Here is a 22,500-nt window from a genome sequence, read left to right on the forward strand (position 1 = left end):
TAATAGTAATAATAATAATAACAATAATAGTAATAGTAATAATAATAATAATAATAATAATTATAGTAATAATAATAATAATAATAATAATAGTAATAATAATAATAATAATAATAATAACTTGTATCGTATAGCACTTTTCCTGCAAACGTTGAAGCTCAAAGTGCTTTAATCATTATATAATCAGCATTTAATTATTTAGTCAATTTAAAGGCAAAGATGGGTTCTTGACTTGAACATATGTGCTGAGGTTGCATCCCTAATGTAAACTGGCAGTGCATTCCACAATCTGGTGCATAAAATGAGAATGCAGCTTCACCAGATCTCTTCTTTTGTACAGATGTGAGAAGACACGGTCCACCTTAACCGCCAGCATCCTCCTCTCCTCCCCTCCACTCCACACGGTTACCGTGGCAACCGCTACCCGAGCCCAAGAGAAGCTGGCGAGAGAGAGAGAGACAGAGACAGAGAGAGAGAGAGAGAGAGAGAGAGAGAGAGAGAGAGAGAGGGGGGAAAGGAAGGACGATGTTGCACCTCACTGGAGGACAAGATGTGTGTGTGCGTATGTGTGTGTGTACGTGTTGATACAATACCACCCCATTAAAATTAGGTCCATCCTGGGGTCAGGGGTCATCCTGGGGTCAACCAGCCGTATTAGTATAGAACGCGGAAATGATTGTGCATCTAGTCTGATTATTATTATTCGTGATCGCAGAGAATTCAGCTACATTTTCAATTATTATTGGTTCTATTCTGTCATGAGCATCTGACCAGTGAATCAAATTGCTTTCGATCTGATCTGCGAAATCCCAAATGACTTGCGCTAGACCTGCCACATTGTCCTGCCCCCAGAGAATGACTGACAGGCCGGTAGAACATGAGAATGGGATCATTTGAATAATATGTTCTAACATATTAGCCTATAGGCCTAAGTGTGTTCATGCAATGCCATTATTGCACGAAATGGTCGACGTTTGAATTTGGTCAGACGTTTGAATTTGGTCATATTGACTCAAATAATGCAGGCAAAAGTGGAAAATGAAAATGCTATTGTGGGATTGCATAGTAATTTTCACTTCAGAATTAACTTTTGAATGTTGTCAGTTACAAAGCAGCGCATGACTTTGAAAATGAAATGTCAAATGGCTTTGCGTTATCATTTTAATATTGACAGCGAATGTGCCAGGTAGGCCTACATGAAAATGAAAACCATATGATTGCATTTGAATTTGAATATTGACTGAGAGAATGCATGCAAAAGTGGAATTCAAATAGTTATCATAACTAGCAAGCATAAGTCTCAAATTGCATTAACATTTGAATTAAGTCCACTATATGCTTCCATACAGAGTTGCTAGCAGGGTTTTATTAGCTGACAGGTTCCATACAGAGTTGCTAGTGTTGTTTATTAAGCTACTTGTTGGATACTAAAATGAAGAATATAATTCTGAGTAGTTTAAGACTATTTATTAAACAGATTTACAGTTTACAAAGATACAGAAAAAGTTGGTGCTGGTGCTGCTTGTTGGAGTGGAGAGCAAGCTGGAGTAAGAGAGCGATGTTCAGAGGTGTCCCCCTATTTGTAAACAGTCATATGCAAATACAAGGTATCTATACAGGCCTATCACATTACTTTAGAGATGATCAAGGTGTGAAAAAGGGGTCAGTACTCAGGTCAGAAGCCATCTTAAGGTACAGTCACTTTGGCCCTCCATTTTGTAAACGGCCACAGAACAAAGGATGTGTTTACAAGGTGTCATAACCCCCCTTGTCAGGAGAACAGGCCCATACCATATACCCATGCATGTGTGTGTGTAAGTAAAATATACTACACTAGCAGGGTTGTATTAGCTAGGAGGACAGGTTCCATACAGAGTTGCTAGCAGGGTTGTATTAGCAGACAGGTTCAGTCTTGTTCATCTTCACAGTTCTCAAATAACCAGCAGAGTTGCGGTCAGTAAGCAGAGGAGAACACCAAAACTTTATTAGTTACACACCAAAACGTTATAGAAGTATAAAGTAGTTAAATAGACGTTTAATATTGAAACAATATAGGTAAAATAAACATTAAACACCATTATGAAAATACGACAAAAGAGAAGTCGTTCAAATGCTTTCAAACCCTAAGCCTCGACTAGACTAGCATCGTTAGCTTGATAGCTTGTTAGCTTCCAAACCCTAAACCTCTACTAGACTAGCTTCGTTAGCTTTGTTAGCTTCCAACTGGCAGTATCAGATGATCCCTAACAGACAGGAGAGGCTTCAGAGAGGAAGTGCTGTAATGGGCGTAGGCAGCAGCAGCTGCGTGGCGGGTAGACAGGTAGACAGGTAGACAGACGTGCTTCTACGCTCCACGCAGGGACAGCAGGGACAGCAGGCAGACAGGACAGCCGCTCATAGAGGAACGCGGCTCCACCGAAGTCCTCGCTGCTCATTGGTCAGTCATCTGGAACACAGACCAATCAACCCCAGTCAGCCGTGGGAGGCTGCCATGACAACCCACACCACCAGTCAACACGCCTTCCATCACCATGACAACCCACACCACCAGTCAACACGCCTTCCGTCACCTTCAACAGAGCAGCCAGGCAGGCGGGGGGGGGGGGACCTCTCTGTGTCACAGGAGGCTGGCGGAGGTAGACATCGGAGGACGGAGGCTGGAGGCTGGTTGTAAACGATGGAATGGTATGGCCTCATTGCGTTCCATGCATTACAACCAGCCTCCGACCTCCGATTTCTACCTCCGCCGGCCTCCCTTGCGGCACTGCGCGTGTGTCTGTACATTATAGCCTGGCTGCTGTGTGTACAGGCTCTGGTCCAGCTCTCAGGTCACATTAACACGTGCTCTCATTCCAGGGTTCATTAACACGTGCTCTCATTCCAGGGTTCATTAACACGTGCTCTCATTCCAGGGTTCATTAACACGTGCTCTCATTCCAGGGTTCAAGGACCCCAACACGACGGCCTAGTTTGAGACAGACCTAGATGAGACCTGTATATAATAGGAACTCTCCGCTCACAGACAACAATTAAAAAGAGAGGCTTGAACACTAGATGGTCTCTTGCCTTCTCGACCACAGCACAGCAAAACAATATATTATGAAATATGTGTAAAGTTACCGTGTTAAGTTAAGCAATGTGACTTATCTACTATCATTACGTAAACATTTTTTAATTTTCAAGCACTTTCAATGACCCATGTCTGTTTTCTAAAACTTTTAAGGCCCTGATTATTTTTCTCAGAAATTCACAAACTTTCATTCTTATCTGTGTGATTGGATCAGGGCAGCTGGTCTCCTGGTTCCTCTGCCCCAAGTGATTCATGTGGAAAGTGAGAGGGGGAAGTTCAGTGACTAACAGCCAATCACAGAGAAGCGTGGAGGACCACTTCCTGTTTTGAGAGATAACCCGCCTGTATCTCTTCCTCATTTCATCCCAGAGAGTTAAGGACTAGGGTAGTTCTCTTACAATTTAACCATTCACCTGACGCTGTCTGTCTGTCTGTCTACCTACCTGTCTGTATGTCTGTCTATCTGTCTACCTACCTGTCTGCCTGTCTGCCTGCCTGCCTGTCTGTCTGTCTACCTACCTACCTGTCTGTATGTCTACCTGCCTGTATGTCTGTCTGTCTCTCTGCCTGTCTACCTGCCTGTCTGTCTGTCTGTCTGCCTACCTGCCTGTCTGTATGTCTGTCTGTCTACCTACCTACCTGCCTGTATGTCTGTCTGTCTATCTGCATGCCTGCCTGTCTACCTGCCTGCCTGTCTCTCTGTCTGTCTGCCTGTCTGTCTGTCTGCCTACCTGCCTGTTTGTCTGTCTGTCTGTCTGCCTGTCTGTCTGCCTGTCTACCTGCCTGTTTGTCTGTCTGCCTGTCTACCTGCCTGTCTATCTGTCTGTCTGTGTTTCCTGTTCTAGGGTTCTTCTACCCAGCTGCCCCAGGAAGGTATGAAAAACAAGTCATTTAGCATCCTACTATCTCTCTCTCTCTCTGTCTCTCTCTGTCTCTCTCTCTCTCTGTCTCTCTCTCTCTGTCTCTCTCTGTCTCTCTCTCTCTCTGTCTCTCTCTCTCTCTGTCTCTCTCTCTCTCTGTCTCTCTCCCTCTCTCTGTCTCTCTTTCTTTCACTCTCTCTGCTCTCTCTCTTTCACTCTCTTTCACTCTCTCTCTCTCTCTTTCACTCTCTCTCTCTCTGTGTCTCTATCACTCTCTCTCTCTCTCTCTTTCACTCTCTCTCTCTCTCTTTCACTCTCTCTGCTCTCTCTCTTTCACTCTCTCTCTCTCTCTCTTTCACTCTCTCTCTCTTTCACTCTCTCTCTCTCTCTTTCTCTTTCTCTCTCTCTCTCTCTGTCTCTCTCTCTCTCTCTCTCTCTCTGTCTCTCTCTCTCTCTCTGCTCTCTCTCTCTCTCTCTCTTTCACTCTCTCTCTCTCTCTCTCTCTTTCCGGACACTTTTATCCAAAGCCATTTACAGTTAGACATTAACAGGGACAGTTAAGGCCGATTTAAACTTCTGCGTAAAATCGACGCCGTAGCCTTGCGTCGGCCCGCGTGGGCCCGCCTTGCCTACGGAGAGGGTTGACGTGCACATCTCCAAAAATTTAAGAACGCGTAAGTTTCTACGCAACCGTAAGCTCTGTGATTGGTCCGCTTGGTAGCACATGATTCCGACAAGATTCCGACTCTCTCGTAGGCCAAAATGCGGAAGCCATGACAGAAATGTCATTTACTTTTTCTGTAATTACTTATTAATAAAGATTTGAAAAATTATGATAACCATCGTATTATCTTAGTTTAATGTCATTTCAATGCATCATAGAACTTTTATTTACAACAAGCATAACAACAAAAAGATCGCTATTATGCCGCTTTGGGCTTTGAGCTCCGTTGAGTTCCTAACCGGAAGAGGCACAGCACAGGGGCATAGAAAACACACTGCCACCTAGCGATGTGACGGTGTAATTGCAGCGCGGCCTACGTAGAAGTGTAAAGTGCGAGACCCCTTACGTAGGCTACGTAAGCTACGCACGTAAATTCGACGCAGAACTTTAAATCGGCCTTTAGACATTAACAGGGACAGTTAGACATTAACAGGGACAGTCTCCCTGGAGTAACTTAGGGCTAAGGGCCTTACTCAACAGACAGAAAGTGTGCCCTTGAGCAAGGCTCTTAGCCCTAAGTTACTCCAGGGAGACTGTCCCTGTGATCTCTAACAGTAAGTCTTATGTTTGGATAAGATGGTGGTTCTGGAGTGGAAGGTTCTGGAGTGGAAGGTTCCACCACAGACAGACTCTGTCACTCACCGAGGGACTGCATCACATCAGCCAAGGAGCCCACTCTGCCCAACGGCCCTGAGAGAGAAGACTGGCCTTAATAACACATACACACTCCTCACGGGTTAATAACACATTAATAACACATTAATAACACATTAATAACACATTAATAACACATTAATAACACATTAATAACACATTAATAACACATACACACTCCTCACGGGTTAATAACACATCATAGTGACATCACAGTGACATCATAATAGGGGTAGTGGTGGTCTAGTGCAGAGGTTCCCAAACTTTTTTTAACCAAGGCACCCCTGAAGCTTTCCCCCTTCTCCAAGGCACCCCAACTCTACGAAGATTTTAAAAATGCCTCGGAGCTTAAACTAAAAACAATACACGATGAATTGGTTTGAAAATGTGTGTTTATATATAATACATAAGTATTGCCCCAATGAATTTTAACAAGATAATAAAAGTCATAAATGAACTGTAATGGATGGGCAAGAATGCATAGGTCAGTCAAACTATCGCTAAATTAAATAACATTGTGGCCCTCAAGGATTGTACAATATGGGAGGAGACTCAGAGGGAATTCTTCACACAAATAAAATATCAAAGGCCTGTATAATCAATCAATGGAACAATGCTTTTTTGGGGGGCTTAAAATAATGCCTTAAAATGTAATTCTCATTTCAATGCTCATTCTGAGATTATTATTTCACATCTGAACCAAACGGGTAACTCACAACTATAATAATTTAACAATAATAATCATGACAGAATTGTAAAAATTGAGAGAAACAAAGCAAAGAAATATGTTGTGGGACACATGCGCCTGCTTTTGGGAGCAGAGTCTCTTTATGCGGGGAGAGATAGTGGACAGCGCGACACGCAGGTCCTGTTCCACTGACAGACGCGTGCGTGTCTTGTTCTTGACGAGAAGAAAAAGCCAGCTCGCACAAGTAGGAGGTTGGGAAGGGTAAAAGCACATTGATGGCGCTCTCTGAGAGAGATGGATATTCATGTCCCACAAGCAGCCAAAACCTATCCAAACCTAGCTCACCATGTTTGAGCTTCAGTGTGCGGTCCATAATGAGCTCTGCCAGTTCATCTGGAGCTTTGCTGCTCAAACTAGCGGCTGATGCTGATGAGAGGGGGTTGAACGGATCCCGGAGCCAGTCGAAGTCTTCGTTCATTGGAGGGAAATAGGACTCAAATCTCTCCTCCAGCATACGGAGGTGCGCAGCGATCAGATTCAAGAAAGACGCTGCCTTGTGTGCTGCGTCATTGGCCGTCAACGTAAACATTTCAATGTTTTTCTTGGCCACCCCGTCTTGCCACCGTCTCAATTTGGATCGGAATCCGTTCAGTTTGTCTGTCGCTGTCAGGATATTCTCAGCCTTCCCTTGCATATTTATGTTGAGGTCATTAAGGTGGCTAAAAATATCTGCCAGATAAGCAAGCTTGATCCACCACGATTCATCTTCCAATTGTTCTTTGTATGGCAAGTCGTGCTCACTGACAAAAGTGATCAGTTTCATCTCGGAGCTCATAGACACGGGATAACACCTTGCCCCGCGACAGCCAGCGGACCTCTGTGTGTAATAAGAGCCCCTCATGCTCGGACCCCATCTCATTGCACAATGTGCTGAACAGCCGTGACTTCAGCGGGCGTGATTTGACATAATTAACCATTTTCACCGCTTGGTCCAAGACTTCAGTGAGGAGTAGTTAGTTAGTAACTAGTAGGCCTAGTTAGTAAATTAATATCTTTCAAATCTGAGAAATATATCTTTTATTTGCTTATGAACTCCATTGCACATGTAATAAACAAACGTTTATTAATGTATTATTATTATAATTTTATATTATACTTCTTTTTTTTTTTTTTTACGAGCAGATTTGGCGGCACCCCCAGACAGGTGCTGCGGCACCCACTTTGGGAACCTCTGGTCTAGTGGATAGTGAGTTGGACTTGGGATCGGAAGGTTGTGAGTTCAAATCCCGCCTGAAGCCACACCACTACTAGTGTGCCCTTGAGTAAGGCACTTAGCCCTCAGTTACTCCAGGGGGAATGTCCCTGTAATTCGTAATTGTAAGTCGCTTTGGATAAAAGCGTCTGCTAAATGGCAAAATTAAATTAAATTATCTTATCATAATGACCTCACAGTGACAGACATCATAATGACCTCACAGTAACATCATAATGACCTCACAGTGACATCATAATGACCTCACAGTGACATCATCAGAGCGGGAGGGTCTCACCAGGGTAGGCGTTGCGGAGGCAGGGGGCGGGGCCTCTGCGCATGGAGCCTGGGAGCGCCTGGCCGCCGGGGTCCACACACCAGCACACCTGCCCCTCCCCCCGGCCCCCCCCCCCGCACTGCTGGGGCAGGTAGCCCCCCCGGGTGTCACACTGGGGCAGGTAGCCGGGCAGCAGCGCAGGCTTCAGACCTGCCGCCTCCAACTCACACCTGGTGGCAGTGCCAGGACCTGGGGGGGGGGAGGGAGGGGAGGGGGAGGAGGAGGAGGAGAGGGGAGGAGGAGGAGGAGGAGGAGGGGGAGGGGAGGGGGGGAGGAGGAGGGGGAGGAGGAGGAGAGGGGAGGGGGGGGAGGAGGAGGGAGAGGGGAGGAGGGGGAGGAGGAGGGGGAGGGGAGGGGGTGAGGAGGAGGGGGAGGGAGGGGGGGAGGAGGAGGGGGGGGGAGGGGAGGGGGGGGGAGGAGGAGGGGGAGGGGGAGGAGAGGGGAGGGGGGGGAGGAGGAGGGAGGGGGGGCACAGGGTGAGACGGCTGTCCTCTTCCTCTCCTCTCCTCTGCCCTCCCCTGCATCTCCCCCACCTCCCTCAGAGAGAGAGTGAAAGAGAGAGAGAGAAAGAGAGAGAGAGAGAGAGAGTGAAAGAGAGAGAGAGAGACAGAGAGAGAGAGAGAGGACAGAGAGAGAGACAGAGAGAGACAGAGAGTGAAAGAGAGAGTGAAAGAGAGAGAGAGAGAGAGAGAGAGAGAGAGAGAGAGAGAGACAGAGAGAGAGAGACAGAGAGAGAGAGACAGAGAGAGAGAGAGAGAGAGAGAGAGAGAGAGATAGGTAGGATGCTAAATGACTTGTTGTCATACCTTCCTGGGGCAGCTGGGTAGAAGAACCCTAGAACAGGAAACACAGACAATGACCAGGTTACCGTATTACAGGTAATAGAGTGACCAGGTTACCGTAATACAGGTAATAGAATGACCAGGTTACCTCCTCAGAGAAGTCTTCAATCGTCTTCAGCATGTTCATGGGCACGTCCATCTGAATGGGGACAGCAGCTGCACACACACACACACACACACACACACACACACACACACACACACACACACACACACACACACAGGAACATGGAGTCATTACAGGTTATAAGGAGGGGGGGACAGGGGATGTGGAGGAGAGGGGAGGAGGAGGGGAGGGGAGGAGAGGTGGAGGAGAGGAGAGGTGGAGGAGAGGAGAGGTGGAGGAGAGGGGAGGTGGAGGAGAGGAGGAGGAGAGGAGAGGAGAGAGGAGGAGGAGGAGAGGAGAGGAGGAGGAGAGGAGGAGGAGAGGAGAGGAGGAGGAGGAGAGGGGAGGTAGAGGAGAGGAGAGGAGGAGGAGAGGGGAGGAGGAGGAGGAGAGGGGAGGTAGAGGAGAGGAGAGGAGGAGGAGAGGGGAGGAGGAGGGGAGGAGAGGTGGAGGAGAGGGAGGTGGAGGAGAGGAGAGGAGGAAGGAGAGGAGGAGGAGGAGAGAGGAGGAGGAGGAGAGGGAGGTAGAGGAGAGGAGAGGAGGAGGAGAGGGGAGGAGGAGGGAGGAGAGGTGGAGGAGAGGGGAGGTGGAGGAGAGGAGAGGAGGAGGAGAGGAGGAGGAGGAGAGGGGAGGTGGAGGAGAGGGGAGGAGGAGGGAGGAGAGGTGGAGGAGAGGGGAGGTGGAGGAGAGGAGGAGGAGAGGAGAGGAGAGAGGAGGAGGAGGAGAGGAGAGGAGGAGGAGAGGAGAGGAGGAGGAGGAGAGGGGAGGTAGAGGAGAGGAGAGGAGGAGGAGAGGGAGGAGGAGGGGAGGAGAGGTGGAGGAGAGGGGTGGTGGAGGAGAGGAGAGGAGGAGGAGAGGAGGAGGAGGAGAGGGGAGGTGGAGGAGAGGGGAGGTGGAGGAGAGGGGAGGTGGGGGTCAGGGGAGGAGGAGGAGAGGACAGAGGAAGAGAGGAGAGGGGAGGTGGAGGAGAGGAGAGGAGGAGGAGAGGAGAGGAGGAGGAGAGGAGAGGAGGAGGAGAGAGGAGAGGAGGAGGAGAGGGGAGGAGGAGGAGAGGAGAGGGGAGGTGGAGGAGAGGAGAGGAGGAGGAGAGGAGAGGAGGAGGAGAGGGGAGGTGGAGGAGAGGGGAGGTGGGGGTCAGGGGAGGAGGAGGAGAGGGGAGGAGGAGGAGAGGAGAGGGGAGGTGGAGGAGAGGAGAGGAGGAGGAGAGGGGAGGTGGAGGAGAGGAGAGGAGGAGGAGAGGGGAGGTGGAGGAGAGGGGAGGTGGGAGTCAGGGAGGGCAGAGGAGAGGAGAGGAGGAAAGGAGAGGAGGAGGACAGCCGTCTCACCCGCGCCCCCTGCGCCTCCTTCTCCTCCCCCCCCCCGGGCTAGCTGCTTCTCCAGGGCGTGGCTCTGCGCCTCCAGGGAGGTGATGGAGCTCCTCTGGGTGAGGAGGAGGGAGGCGGTCAGGGCCTGGCCGGCCAGCAGCAGGCAGCCCAGCAGTGTGAAGCCTGCCACCTTATACCTGGAGGAAGAGCCCCTACACACACACATACACACACACACACACACACACACACACACACGGGGTGTTCAGATCAGAGCTTCCTCTTTTTCTTAGGTACGTTCCTGATAGGACAATGAAGCTGACTGACTCTGACAGATGGTAACACACACCCTTCCCCTCTACCCTGGAGTAGAATGACTAGTTAAAACATGAACTATTATAACCTACACAGTGAGAGTCTGTACTGGTGTCAGGTAACCCTAGAACACTCACAACCTACAAGGGTTCTGTGTGGTATCTACCTAGCAACAGTACTTTGATTGGCTGCAAAACCAAGCGTCATCATCCATGCCTGTTTTGACGAAAAAAAGTAAAAAGTCACCCCTGGCACTGGAGAACGTTGACCATTCGAGCGACTTTATTCACCCTGGGCACATAATGAGTTAACATCCCTTACCCTACCACCCTTAACATCTCTTAACCTACCACCCTTAACATCTCTTACCCTACCACCCTTAACATCTCTTACCCTGTCACGGCGGGGGTCCCCAGGGTCACGGAGGTGTGGCTGGGGGCCTGGAGGAGAGGCTGGGTCTGGGTCTCCGGCATCCTGGTGATCGATGATTCCCCGACTAGGACGTTTAACAGTGACTGTGGTACCTTGTGACTAGGACGTTTAACAGTGACTGTGGTACCTTGGGCTGGAAGGCTGCAGACTGACTCAGACACTCAGACGCCCGGGCTTTAACGTGGACGGGGAGGGAGAGAGAGAGAGACGGGGAGGGAGAGAGAGAGACGGGGAGGGGGAGAGAGAGAGAGAGAGACGGGGAGGGAGAGAGAGGAAGTGAAACTGAAGAGGAAAGCCCCATCATGTTTCTATGGAACACCAGGTTGGGCTTCTTCTTGTTTGTCTCTTTTCTTTAATTTCTGATTGGTTGTCTCCGTCAGCATCGTCAGTTGCTAGGGAGAGGTTATTCTGAACATGACAGAGGAGCTCAGTGGATTCCCGAACCCCGGCCACAACTGAAGTCAACGGCTGTGTTGATGTGACCACTGCCTCGGGTGGACGGGTGGATGTGACCACCGCCTCGGGTGGACGGGTCGCTAGGCTGTGTTGATGTGACCACCGCCTCGGGTGGACGGGTGGATGTGACCACTGCCTCGGGTGGACGGGTCGATGTGACCACCGCCTCGGGTGGACGGGTGGATGTGACCACCGCCTCGGGTGGACGGGTAGATGTGACCACTGCCTCGGGTGGACGGGTGGATGTGACCACTGCCTCGGGTGGACGGGTGGATGTGACCACCGCCTCGGGTGGACGGGTGGATGTGACCACTGCCTCGGGTGGACGGGTGGATGTGACCACCGCCTCGGGTGGACGGGTGGATGTGACCACCGCCTCGGGTGGACGGGTGGATGTGACCACTGCCTCGGGTGGACGGGTGGATGTGTCCACTGCCTCGGGTGGACGGGTGGATGTGACCACTGCCTCGGGTGGACGGGTGGATGTGACCACTGCCTCGGGTGGACGGGTGGATGTGACCACTGCCTCGGGTGGACGGGTGGATGTGACCACTGCCTCGGGTGGACGGGTGGATGTGACCACTGCCTCGGGTGGACGGGTGGATGTGACCACCGCCTCGGGTGGACGGGTGGATGTGACCACTGCCTCGGGTGGACGGGTAGATGTGACCACTGCCTCGGGTGGACGGGTCGCTAGCTGGAACAACTCTAACAATGTTTATGAAATGTAACAGGTCTTATGTTTGGCAGAGTATCAGAACACGGCCCTAGACCTCTAATAAGACACGACTCTCACTACCAACAACGGAGGCTTTGTTGTGAACTTCCTAATTCACTGCTGCTATTCCCCCAGAACCACCCAGACAGACAGACCACCCAGACAGACAGACCACCCAGACAGACAGACCACCCAGACAGACAGACCACCCAGACAGACAGACCACCCAGACAGACAGACCACCCAGACAGACCATTTCCTAGAATTAGTTTTGAATCGAACTCGTAAACTATATATAAAAATAAAAAAAAAGAACACTATCCTTCAAATAATAGTAATAATTGGGGGCATTTATACAGCGCTTTTCTAGACACTAGGCTTAAGCCTAGTCCAGGGGCCGGTTGTAAAGATATAGACCCAGTCTTAGACTTAGATCTGACTTTAATAAAGATAGACCCAGTCTTAGACTTAGATCTCACTTTAATAAAGATAGACCCAGTCTTAGATCTCACTTTAATAAAGATAGACCCAGTCTTAGACTTAGATCTCACTTTAATAAAGATAGACCCAGTCTTAGACTTAGATCTCACTTTAATAAAGATAGACCCAGTCTTAGACTTAGATCTCACTTTAATAAAGATAGACCCAGTCTTAGACTTAGATCTCACTTTAATAAAGATAGACCCAGTCTTAGACTTAGATCTCACTTTAAGTCAGTCTTGCTATAGACTCTAACATGTTCCTGTTGCATAAAGCTAGCCTATGAGACTAAAGTAAGACTGACTTAGATAGCCTGTCACGCAATGCATTCTGCAAGATCTATTGCCCTTGTTCAACCCTACATATCATAACTACACATCACATTGATATTCATCACCTGTGTATTCACTTATTATATTGATTTATTCATAATGTAATTCCTCATACGGTACACAATATCTGGATTCCGAAGACTGGAATAACACCATCTAGCCCCATCTAGTGGTAGAACAGAGAAACAGCACATTATCTGATACTGGTTTCATCCTACCAATCTGATGTATTAGCCTAACTAGTCTAGGACTGTAGTATTTCTACCTTCAAAAATGATGGCTAGGACGTCGGGGGTTATAAAGCGAAAGCTTCTTTATATAAAGAATCAGAGGGCATACACTTTGATCACTTTCAAACAATAAACGAGCTTATTCACTTTCAATTCTGGACGTTACAAGTCGCATTTCTCAAAACAAACTTGTCAACTTCTACTACGACGTCTTGCCGCAAGGCCTTCTGGGACCTGCAGTTCTACCTATTCTTAGCCAATACACAAAAATACATGTACTTCAATTATGTAACACAACCATAATTGCTTTGTACTTGATTAGTTGAATCAGGTGTGCTGGTGGTGGAACAGATCAAATATGTGGTGCGGCTGGAGTGCCCCGAGGAGAGGGTTGGGAAACACTGTATTAGCCTAGCTAGGACAGAGCTAGTCTGGTGTATTAGCCTAGCTAGGACAGAGCTAGTCTGGTGTATTAGCCTAGCTAGGACAAAGCTGAAACAAGTTTCAACAAGTCAAATTTAAGACATTTAGACCTTTTTGAATAGAATGTTAGACCTATTTGCACACCATGATGGCTTTTTGTCATAGGAATTGGGGATTTCACTGCCGTACAGACAAAAAAGGAAGCGAATTGGCATTTATTTGGTTCCAGCTTGATTAATTTCCGCATAAATAGATGTGGTCGGACTGATTTCCTTGCCAGATCGAATTTCTAAGACCTAGCTCCTCATTTTTAGATGAACCACTGAAATTTGTGGCCTTTTTAGGCCTTATGAATTTGCTTGCTGGATTTTAGACTTAAACCCTTTTTATAAACACACCGCATTTAACCACACGTGCTGATGGAACAAACATCACCTATAAACACAACAACGTCTCATTCTATTTTCACTATGTTGTTGTTTGTGATGCAAGCTGCTGTAACGCCTTTAATTTCCCTTCAGGGATGAATAAAGTACCTGTCAATCACACCACAACCAACAAACAAACAAATGTACAATTTGAAAAACATACGCAGGCTGACGTTGGAATTAACTTTTTTATTCAGTGAAAAACTCTGAAATAGCACATTTACAGACGACGACCGCGACGACCTCCCTTTCTGCGGGTGCTGTCTGATGGAATAGGGGTGACGTCCTCTGGAGGGGCAGAAGAAGAAGTTGGGTCAGAGAGAGAACAAGAGAGGGAGGGGGGGAGGGAGAGATGAAGGAGGGGGAGAGAGAGAGGGGGGTAGGGAGAGATGGGGGAGGAGGAGGGAGAGATGGGGGAGGAGGGGAGGGGTAGGGAGAGATGGGGGTAGGGAGAGATGGGGGAGGGAGAGATGGGGGAGGAGGGGAGGGGGAGGGAGAGATGGGGAGGGGGTAGGGAGAGATGGGGAGGGGGTAGGGAGAGATGGGGAGGGGGTAGGGAGAGATGGGGGAGGGGGAGGGAGAGATGGGGGAGGGGTAGGGAGAGATGAGGAGGGAGAGATGGGGAGGGTAGGGAGAGATGGGGGAGGGAGAGATGGGGAGGGGGGGTAGGGAGAGATGGGGAGGGGGGGTAGGGAGAGATGGGGGAGGAGGAGGGAGAGATGGGGAGGGGGGGTAGGGAGAGATGGGGGAGGGGTAGGGAGAGATGGGGAGGGGGGGTAGGGAGAGATGGGGGAGGAGGAGGGAGAGATGGGGAGGGGGGGTAGGGAGAGATGGGGGAGGGGTAGGGAGAGATGGGGAGGGGGGGTAGGGAGAGATGGGGGAGGAGGAGGGAGAGATGGGGGAGGAGGGGAGGGGTAGGGAGAGATGGGGAGGGGGGGTAGGGAGAGATGGGGGAGGGGAGGGGGAGGGAGAGATGGGGGAGGGAGAGATGGGGGAGGAGGGGAGGGGTAGGGAGAGATGGGGAGGGGGGTAGGGAGAGATGGGGGAGGGGTAGGGAGAGATGGGGTAGGGAGAGATGGGGGAGGGGGGGTAGGGAGAGATGGGGAGGTAGGGAGAGATGGGGAGGGAGGGTCAGACAAAAAAAATCCTTCAACAGGGGTTCTCCATTTGACACTGAAGTCTAGGGGCAAACTGGCCCCCAGCGACGTATGACATCACAGAGACACAAACACTCAGTCTGACCACGCCCACTCAGTCTGACCACGCCCACTCAGTCTGACCACGCCCACTCAGTCTGACCACACACTAAGAATATTAACCCATTTTCTGCCAGGAGGAGAGGGAGAGACAGAGGCAGGAGAGAGAGAGGAGAGAGAGAGGAGAGAGAGAGGAGAGAGAGAGAGAGAGAGAGAGAGGAGAGAGGGAGGAGAGACAGAGGCAGGAGGAGAGAGAGACACGGGAGAGAGAGAGAGAGAGACAGGAGAGAGAGAGAGAGAGAGGCAGGAGAGAGAGACAGGAGAGAGCGAGAGACAGGAGAGAGACAGGAGGAGGGAGAGGGGGGGCAGCCGAGAGTCAGTCAGCCAGGAACTCAACAAAAGGTTCAGTACAATTTAAAACAACACTGTTGAGCTCAGCAGATTCCATCCCCCGGCCAGCAGAAGCCCTCAGTGCACGCTCCTCCACCCCCCCTCACCCCCCCCATGGCGCAAGGACGGTGTAAGCAGGGACTAGAGACGAGAGGGGGTACTACCCATCATTTACACTGGGGGGGGGGGGGGGGCACACACTTCAGGGAGAGGTCAGAGAACTGACACAGAACTATACTTGTCCTCATTAATCCCTCTCTGTGCTGCCTCCCCATAATGCCTTTTTTTTGTATGTTTTGTTTTGTTTAATGTATTGCTGTTTGTAAGTGCTTAATGTTGTGTGGCCTGTAATTGTCCTGTGGCTTCTATGTGCTTGAAATGTCGCTGCCCCCATAAGTATGTATGTGGTGTTTGTTGTAGCGCCTTCAACCACCTCAGCTTGCTTACGTTTTTTTTTTGTCAAGTGTGATGTTGGGGTACCTTGTCTCAGCCACGTGTTCTTAGAATATTTAAATGTTTTATTTTAACTAATGACGTTACTTTTCAGGATGCCATGTTGCAACTGGCCGGAGACTTCAGCTGAAAATTAGCCGACTATTAGCCTTTTTTTACTGTATTTTATATGGTTCATGTATTTGGATTGTCCTCGATATAATAAACTAATAAACTAAACTAAACTAGAAGGGGGAACGCACCAAACAGGCCCGAGGCTCGTTCACACCCTTGTGACGCCAACAACGCTTACGTTGTGGGTTCGACCCCTGGTGGGACCGTATATACCGAAATAATGTAATAGACTCACTGCAGCGTAAGTCACTTTGGATGTGTGAAGGTGTGTTCTCTCCTGTGTGTGTGTGTGTGTGTGTGTGAATGTGTTCTCTCCTGTGTGTGTGTACTCTCCTGTGTGTGTGTAGGTGTGTTCTCTCCTGTGTGTCTGTGTGTGTGTGTGTAGGTGTGTTCTCTCCTGTGTGTGTGAAGGTGTGTTCTCTCCTGTGTGTGTGTGTGTGTGTGTTCTCTCCTGTGTGTGTGTGTGTTCTCTCCTGTGTGTGTGTGTGTGTGTGTAGGTGTGTTCTCTCCTGTGTGTGAAGGTGTGTTCTCTCCTGTGTGTGTGTGTGTGTGTGTGTGTGTAGGTGTGTTCTCTCCTGTGTGTGTGTGTGTGTGTGAAGGTGTGTTCTCTCCTGTGTGTGTGTGTGTGAAGGTGTGTTCTCTCCTGTGTGTCTGTGTGTGTGTGTGTGAAGGTGTGTTCTCTCCTGTGTGTGTGAAGGTGTGTTCTCTCCTGTGTGTCTGTGTGTGTGTGTGAAGGTGTGTTCTCTCCTGTGTGTGTGTGTGTGTGTGTGTGTGTGTAGGTGTGTTCTCTCCTGTGTGTGTGTGTGTGTGTGTGTGTGTGTGTGTGTGTGTGTGTGTGTAGGTGTGTTCTCTCCTGTGTGTCTGTGTGTGAAGGTGTGTTCTCTCCTGTGTGTGTGTGTGTGAAGGTGTGTTCTCTCCTGTGTGTGTGAAGGTGTGTTCTCTCCTGTGTGTGTGTGTGTGTGTGTGGGGGGCTCAGTCTCACCGATGCGTCCGATCTTCATGCCGGATCGGGCCAGGGCTCGCAGGGCAGACTGGGCTCCTGGTCCTGGAGTCTTGGTTCTGGAACACAGACAGACGGGTCAGGACAGAACCCGCCCGATGCTAGCCGGCCAGCGCAGTGGTCAATTAAGCAATATCACACGAGAGGGAGTGCTGTTATACTGTATATATATATATTCGGTCATAGACAATCACAGCCGTGCCGATATTCAGTATAACAGCACGACCTCCAGTGTGATATTGCTTTTATACTTATACAACAGTTCTACAGCGCAATTTATTAGTTAACAGTAATAAGCGACAACAGATTATGATTTGTTTGTTTATTTAATCATAAAAATAAACAAAAATAGTTCCGCAACTGAACTTCAAATGAACTGTTGCCTAGTAACCTGAACACAAACATGTAGTCTAATTAATTAACAGTCATTTAGTAGAACATCTGTGCAGCGGAGTGATACATATAGTTAAAGGTCCCAGTGCTGTTATACTGTATATCTGCACTCATGGAATGCCTCTTGTCCAATCAAATTACTTGGTCAGAACTAACAGTTGTATAAATGTAGATATCTGCCTAACTCTCCTCTCCTAACACTGCTGATTCACTGGGCATCATTGCCTATGATGCCATCAGCCTATCAGAATGCTCACTATCTAAAACCACTATCTGCCCAAGTCATCTCTTTGACATTTTACCATTTTTGACACTACATATAAAGATGGCTCGGCTGACCACAAGTGAAGCATGACTTTGGCAATTATGCTACAAGGCTAACGCTATAGAAGCCAGTCATCTAGGTGTGTGTGTGTGTGTGTGTGGTGGTCAGAGTCATATAGAAGCTAGTCCTCTAGGTGTGTGTGTGTGTGTGGTGGTCAGGCTCATAAAGAAGCTAGTCCTCTAGGTGTGTGTGTGTGTGTGGTGGTCAGAGTCATATAGAAGCTAGTCCTCTAGGTGTGTGTGTGTGTGTGTGTGGTGGTCAGAGTCATATAGAAGCTAGTCCTCTAGGTGTGTGTGTGTGTGTGTGTGGTGGTCAGAGTCATAAAGAAGCTAGTCCTCTAGGTGTGTGTGTGTGTGTGTGGTGGTCAGAGTCATATAGAAGCTAGTCCTCTAGGTGTGTGTGTGTGTGTGTGTGGTGGTCAGAGTCATATAGAAGCTAGTCCTCTAGGTGTGTGTGTGTGTGTGTGGTGGTCAGTCATATAGAAGCTAGTCCTCTAGGTGTGTGTGTGTGTGTGTGTGTGGTCAGAGTCATATAGAAGCTAGTCCTCTAGGTGTGTGTGTGTGTGTGTGTGGTGGTCAGAGTCATATAGAAGCTAGTCCTCTAGGTGTGTGTGTGTGTGTGTGTGTGGTGGTCAGAGTCATATAGAAGCTAGTCCTCTAGGTGTGTGTGTGTGTGTGTGTGGTGGTCAGAGTCATATAGAAGCTAGTCCTCTAGGTGTGTGTGTGTGTGTGGTGGTCAGAGTCATATAGAAGCTAGTCCTCTAGGTGTGTGTGTGTGTGTGTGGTGGTCAGAGTCATAAAGAAGCTAGTCCTCTAGGTGTGTGTGTGTGTGTGGTGGTCAGAGTCATATAGAAGCTAGTCCTCTAGGTGTGTGTGTGTGTGTGGTGGTCAGAGTCATATAGAAGCTAGTCCTCTAGGTGTGTGTGTGTGTGTGTGTGTGGTGGTCAGAGTCATAAAGAAGCTAGTCCTCTAGGTGTGTGTGTGTGTGTGGTGGTCAGAGTCATATAGAAGCTAGTCCTCTAGGTGTGTGTGTGTGGTGGTCAGAGTCATATAGAAGCTAGTCCTCTAGGTGTGTGTGTGTGTGTGTGGTGGTCAGAGTCATATAGAAGCTAGTCCTCTAGGTGTGTGTGTGTGTGTGTGTGTGTGGTGGTCAGAGTCATATAGAAGCTAGTCCTCTAGGTGTGTGTGTGTGTGTGGTGGTCAGAGTCATATAGAAGCTAGTCCTCTAGGTGTGTGTGTGGTGGCCAGGCTCACCTGTTGCCCCCGGTGGCCCTGAGTTTGATGTGCAGGGCGGTGATGCCGAGCTCCTTGCAGCGCTGGGCAACGTCCTGGGCGGCCAGCATGGCGGCGTAGGGAGACGACTCGTCACGGTCGGCTTTCACCTTCATACCGCCTGTCACCCGGCAGATAGTCTCCCTGGGGGAGGGAGGGGGAGGGCAGGGGAGAGGGAGGGAGGGCAGGGGAGGGAGAGGGAGGGCAGGGGAGAGGGAGGGCAGGGGAGGGAGTTAGACAGAAGACAGAGAGGCGGTTAGAGAGAGAAGTGCGTACAGGGAGTGTGTATCAGGAGAATCTATCCTCAGGAGAAGGAGGACTGAGGGGACAGTGTTGAAGCCGCACTGTAAACACAGCTATTATAACCCTGCCCCCTCCAACATGAACACCCCAACTAGAGCAGCTGGGCCTGTGGCGGGGCCATGAGGGGCAGCATGTGCAGGGGGGGTCGAGGATGCATGTATCTGCTCAGATCATAGTCCAGAACAGCATGCTGGAGATGACGGGGAGGTCTGATCATCGTTTGTCAAATTAAAGTAGAATTTGTGACCAATCACAGGCCGGTCTGGCTTAGGAGGGGGGGGGCTTCGCACTACTGCAGGGTGCCTCCGTAGACTGAAGACCTCCATCTCTCCAGGCTACACCTTAACTGTCCCTCCTAAAGACCTCCATCTCTTCAGGCTACACCTTAACTGTCCCTCCTAAAGACCTCCATCTCTTCAGGCTACACCTTAACTGTCCCTCCTGAAGACCTCCATCTCTTCAGGCTACACCTTAACTGTCCCTCCTAAAGACCTCCATCTCTTCAGGCTACACCTTAACTGTCCCTCCTAAAGACCTCCATCTCTTCAGGCTACACCTTAACTGTCCCTCCTAAAGACCTCCATCTCTTCAGGCTACACCTCAACTGTCCCTCCTAAAGACCTCCATCTCTCCAGGCTAGACCTTAACTGTCCCTCCTGAAGACCTCCATCTCTCCAGGCTACACCTCAACTGTCCCTCCTGAAGACCTCCATCTCTTCAGGCTACACCTTAACTGTCCCTCCTAAAGACCTCCATCTCTCCAGGCTAGACCTTAACTGTCCCTCCTAAAGACCTCCATCTCTTCAGGCTACACCTCAACTGTCCCTCCTGAAGACCTCCATCTCTCCAGGCTAGACCTTAACTGTCCCTCCTAAAGACCTCCATCTCTTCAGGCTACACCTTAACTGTCCCTCCTGAAGACCTCCATCTCTCCAGGCTACACCTTAACTGTCCCTCCTAAAGACCTCCATCTCTTCAGGCTACACCTTAACTGTCCCTCCCGAAGACCTCCATCTCTTCAGGCTACACCTTAACTGTCCCTCCTGAAGACCTCCATCTCTTCAGGCTACATCTTAACTGTCCCTCCTGAAGACCTCCATCTCTTCAGGCTACACCTTAACTGTCCCTCCTGACGACCTCCATCTCTTCAGGCTACACCTCAACTGTCCCTCCTGAAGACCTCCATCTCTTCAGGCTACACCTTAACTGTCCCTCCTGAAGACCTCCATCTCTTCAGGCTACACCTCAACTGTCCCTCCTGAAGACCTCCATCTCTTCAGGCTACACCTTAACTGTCCCTCCTGACGACCTCCATCTCTTCAGGCTACACCTCAACTGTCCCTCCTTAAGACCTCCATCTCTTCAGGCTACACCTTAACTGTCCCTCCTGAGACAACTACATCCCCTCTACAGTTAATATAGATGTTAATTTTATTTTTTTTACTCCTAGTATTAATTATAAGCGCCAACGCATAGATGACTTCCTCCTTCTGTGACCGGCGGACAGACGATTCAATTACTTTAAGTCAAACGTGTTTGTTGTAACGCGCTTGGGATAAAAACGTAAATGCAAGGATGGATGGAGGGAGGGATGAAAGGATGGAGGGAGGGATGGATGGAGGGATGTGACGGTACTTACTTGCCGGAGAGGTCAGTGACGTGAACGAAGGTGTCGTTGAAGGAAGCGAAGATGTGGCAGACTCCGAAGACGTTCTCACCCTCGGCCACCTGGGGACCCAGGCTGATCACCTGCTCTTCCTTCTTTTCCTTACCCTTACGAGGTGCCATAGCTGGAGGGGGGGAGAGAGAGAGAGAGAGAGAGAGAGAGGATGGGTGAATGAGGACCTGTTCTTCATTATCAAAGGTTTACTACCAGAATAGTTTATTAGGATCCCCCATTAGCGATTGTTAACGCAGCAGACAGTCTCCCACAGCGACAGAGGAGGGGTGGGTCCTCATCTCTGACCCACAACCAGCCGCCTGGCTATCAGCCTCCACACAGCCATGCTTCATCACAACCAGCCGCCTGGCCATCAGCCTCCACACAGCCATGCTTCATCACAACCAGCCGCCTGGCCATCAGCCTCCACACAACCATGCTTCATCACAACCAGCCGCCTGGCCATCAGCCTCCACACAGCCATGCTTCATCACAACCAGCCGCCTGGCCATCAGCCTCCACACAGCCATGCTTCATCACAACCAGCCGCCTGGCTATCAGCCTCCACACAGCCATGCTTCATCACAACCAGCCGCCTGGCCATCAGCCTCCACACAGCCATGCTTCATCACAACCAGCCGCCTGGCCATCAGCCTCCACACAGCCATGCTTCATCACAACCAGCCGCCTGGCTATCAGCCTCCACACAGCCATGCTTCATCACAACCAGGCGGCTTGTAGACCAGCTTCACAGGCGTCAATGCAATACCTACACATCTACGAGTCCATCTTTCTTCCTAACGCTGCCTGCCTGCACAAAACTAGTTTACACAGAGCGGAACTTTAGAACAGGGCTCCCACACCGTCTGAAACATCACATTCAAGCACCTTTTCAAGGACTTCCAACTCCAAGACTCAATTCCTTCAAATCCAAGGACCCCAACACAACGGCCTAGTTTGAGACAGACCTAGATGAGAATGTATATAATAGGAACTATCCGCTCACAGACAACAATTATAAAGAGAGGCTTGAATGTGTAGAACACTAGATGGTTTCTTGCCTTCCCTGCCACAGCACAGCAACACTATATTATTGTGAAATAATGTGTAACGTTAAGGAATACAGAGACTTTTCTTTGAGAGGGAGAGAGAGAGAGAGAGAGAGAGAGAGAGAGAGAGAGAGAGAGAGAGAGAGAGAGAGAGAGAGAGAGAGACAGAGAGAGAGAGAGGGAGAGAGAGAGAGAGGGAGAGGGAAATTCAAGCACTTTCAATGAACCGTGTCTATTTTCAAAAAGCTTTTAAGGCCTGGTTTCTCTCTCTCAAATCCACACTTTCAAGGATTTCAAGGACCCGTGGGAGGGAGCCCTGTTAGAAACCGGCCATCACACAGCCAGCTCAGCCACGGCCCGGCCCATGCCTACCAACACACACCACACACCACACAGCCACGGCTGCCCCGGCCCGGCCCATGCCTACCAACACACAGCACACAGCCACGGCTGCCCCGGCCCGGCCCATGCCTACCAACACACACCACACAGCCACGGCTGCCCCGGCCCGGCCCATGCCTACCAACACACACCACACAGCCACGGCCCGGCCCATGCCTACCAACACACACCACACAGCCACGGCTGCCCCGGCCCGGCCCATGCCTACCAACACACACCACACAGCCACGGCTGCCCCGGCCCGGCCCATGCCTACCAACACACACCACACAGCCACGGCTGCCCCGGCCCGG

General features: G+C 49.9%; 1 protein-coding gene and 1 long non-coding RNA gene across 3 annotated transcripts in view; both read right to left on the reverse strand.

The window, feature by feature from the left end:
* Positions 1-1,748: 1,748 nt before the first annotated feature.
* LOC308174813 lies at positions 1,749-7,624 on the reverse strand. Its single transcript, XR_013937934.1, has 3 exons — positions 7,547-7,624; positions 5,297-5,344; positions 1,749-2,446 (listed from the first exon to the last, which is right to left on the reverse strand). It is a non-coding gene; the product is annotated as an uncharacterized lncRNA (long non-coding RNA).
* Positions 7,625-13,825: 6,201 nt separating this feature from the next.
* The window catches only part of rps14 (ribosomal protein S14), a 9,600-nt gene continuing 925 nt past the window's right edge, over positions 13,826-22,500 (reverse strand). For both annotated transcript variants that reach the window (XM_080549925.1, XM_080549926.1), the window contains 4 exons: positions 20,736-20,886; positions 18,776-18,937; positions 16,787-16,863; positions 13,826-13,939 (listed from right to left, as the gene is read on the reverse strand). In XM_080549925.1, coding sequence (XP_080406051.1) covers positions 13,872-13,939; positions 16,787-16,863; positions 18,776-18,937; positions 20,736-20,884 — 456 coding nt within the window. In that variant the 5' untranslated portion in view covers positions 20,885-20,886 and the 3' untranslated portion in view covers positions 13,826-13,871. Of the gene's footprint in view, positions 13,940-16,786; positions 16,864-18,775; positions 18,938-20,735; positions 20,887-22,500 lie in introns of those variants that run through there.

The sequence above is a fragment of the Nansenia antarctica genome (assembly GCF_963989245.1).
Source record: "Nansenia antarctica genome assembly, chromosome: 20".
NCBI lineage: Eukaryota > Metazoa > Chordata > Actinopteri > Argentiniformes > Microstomatidae > Nansenia > Nansenia antarctica.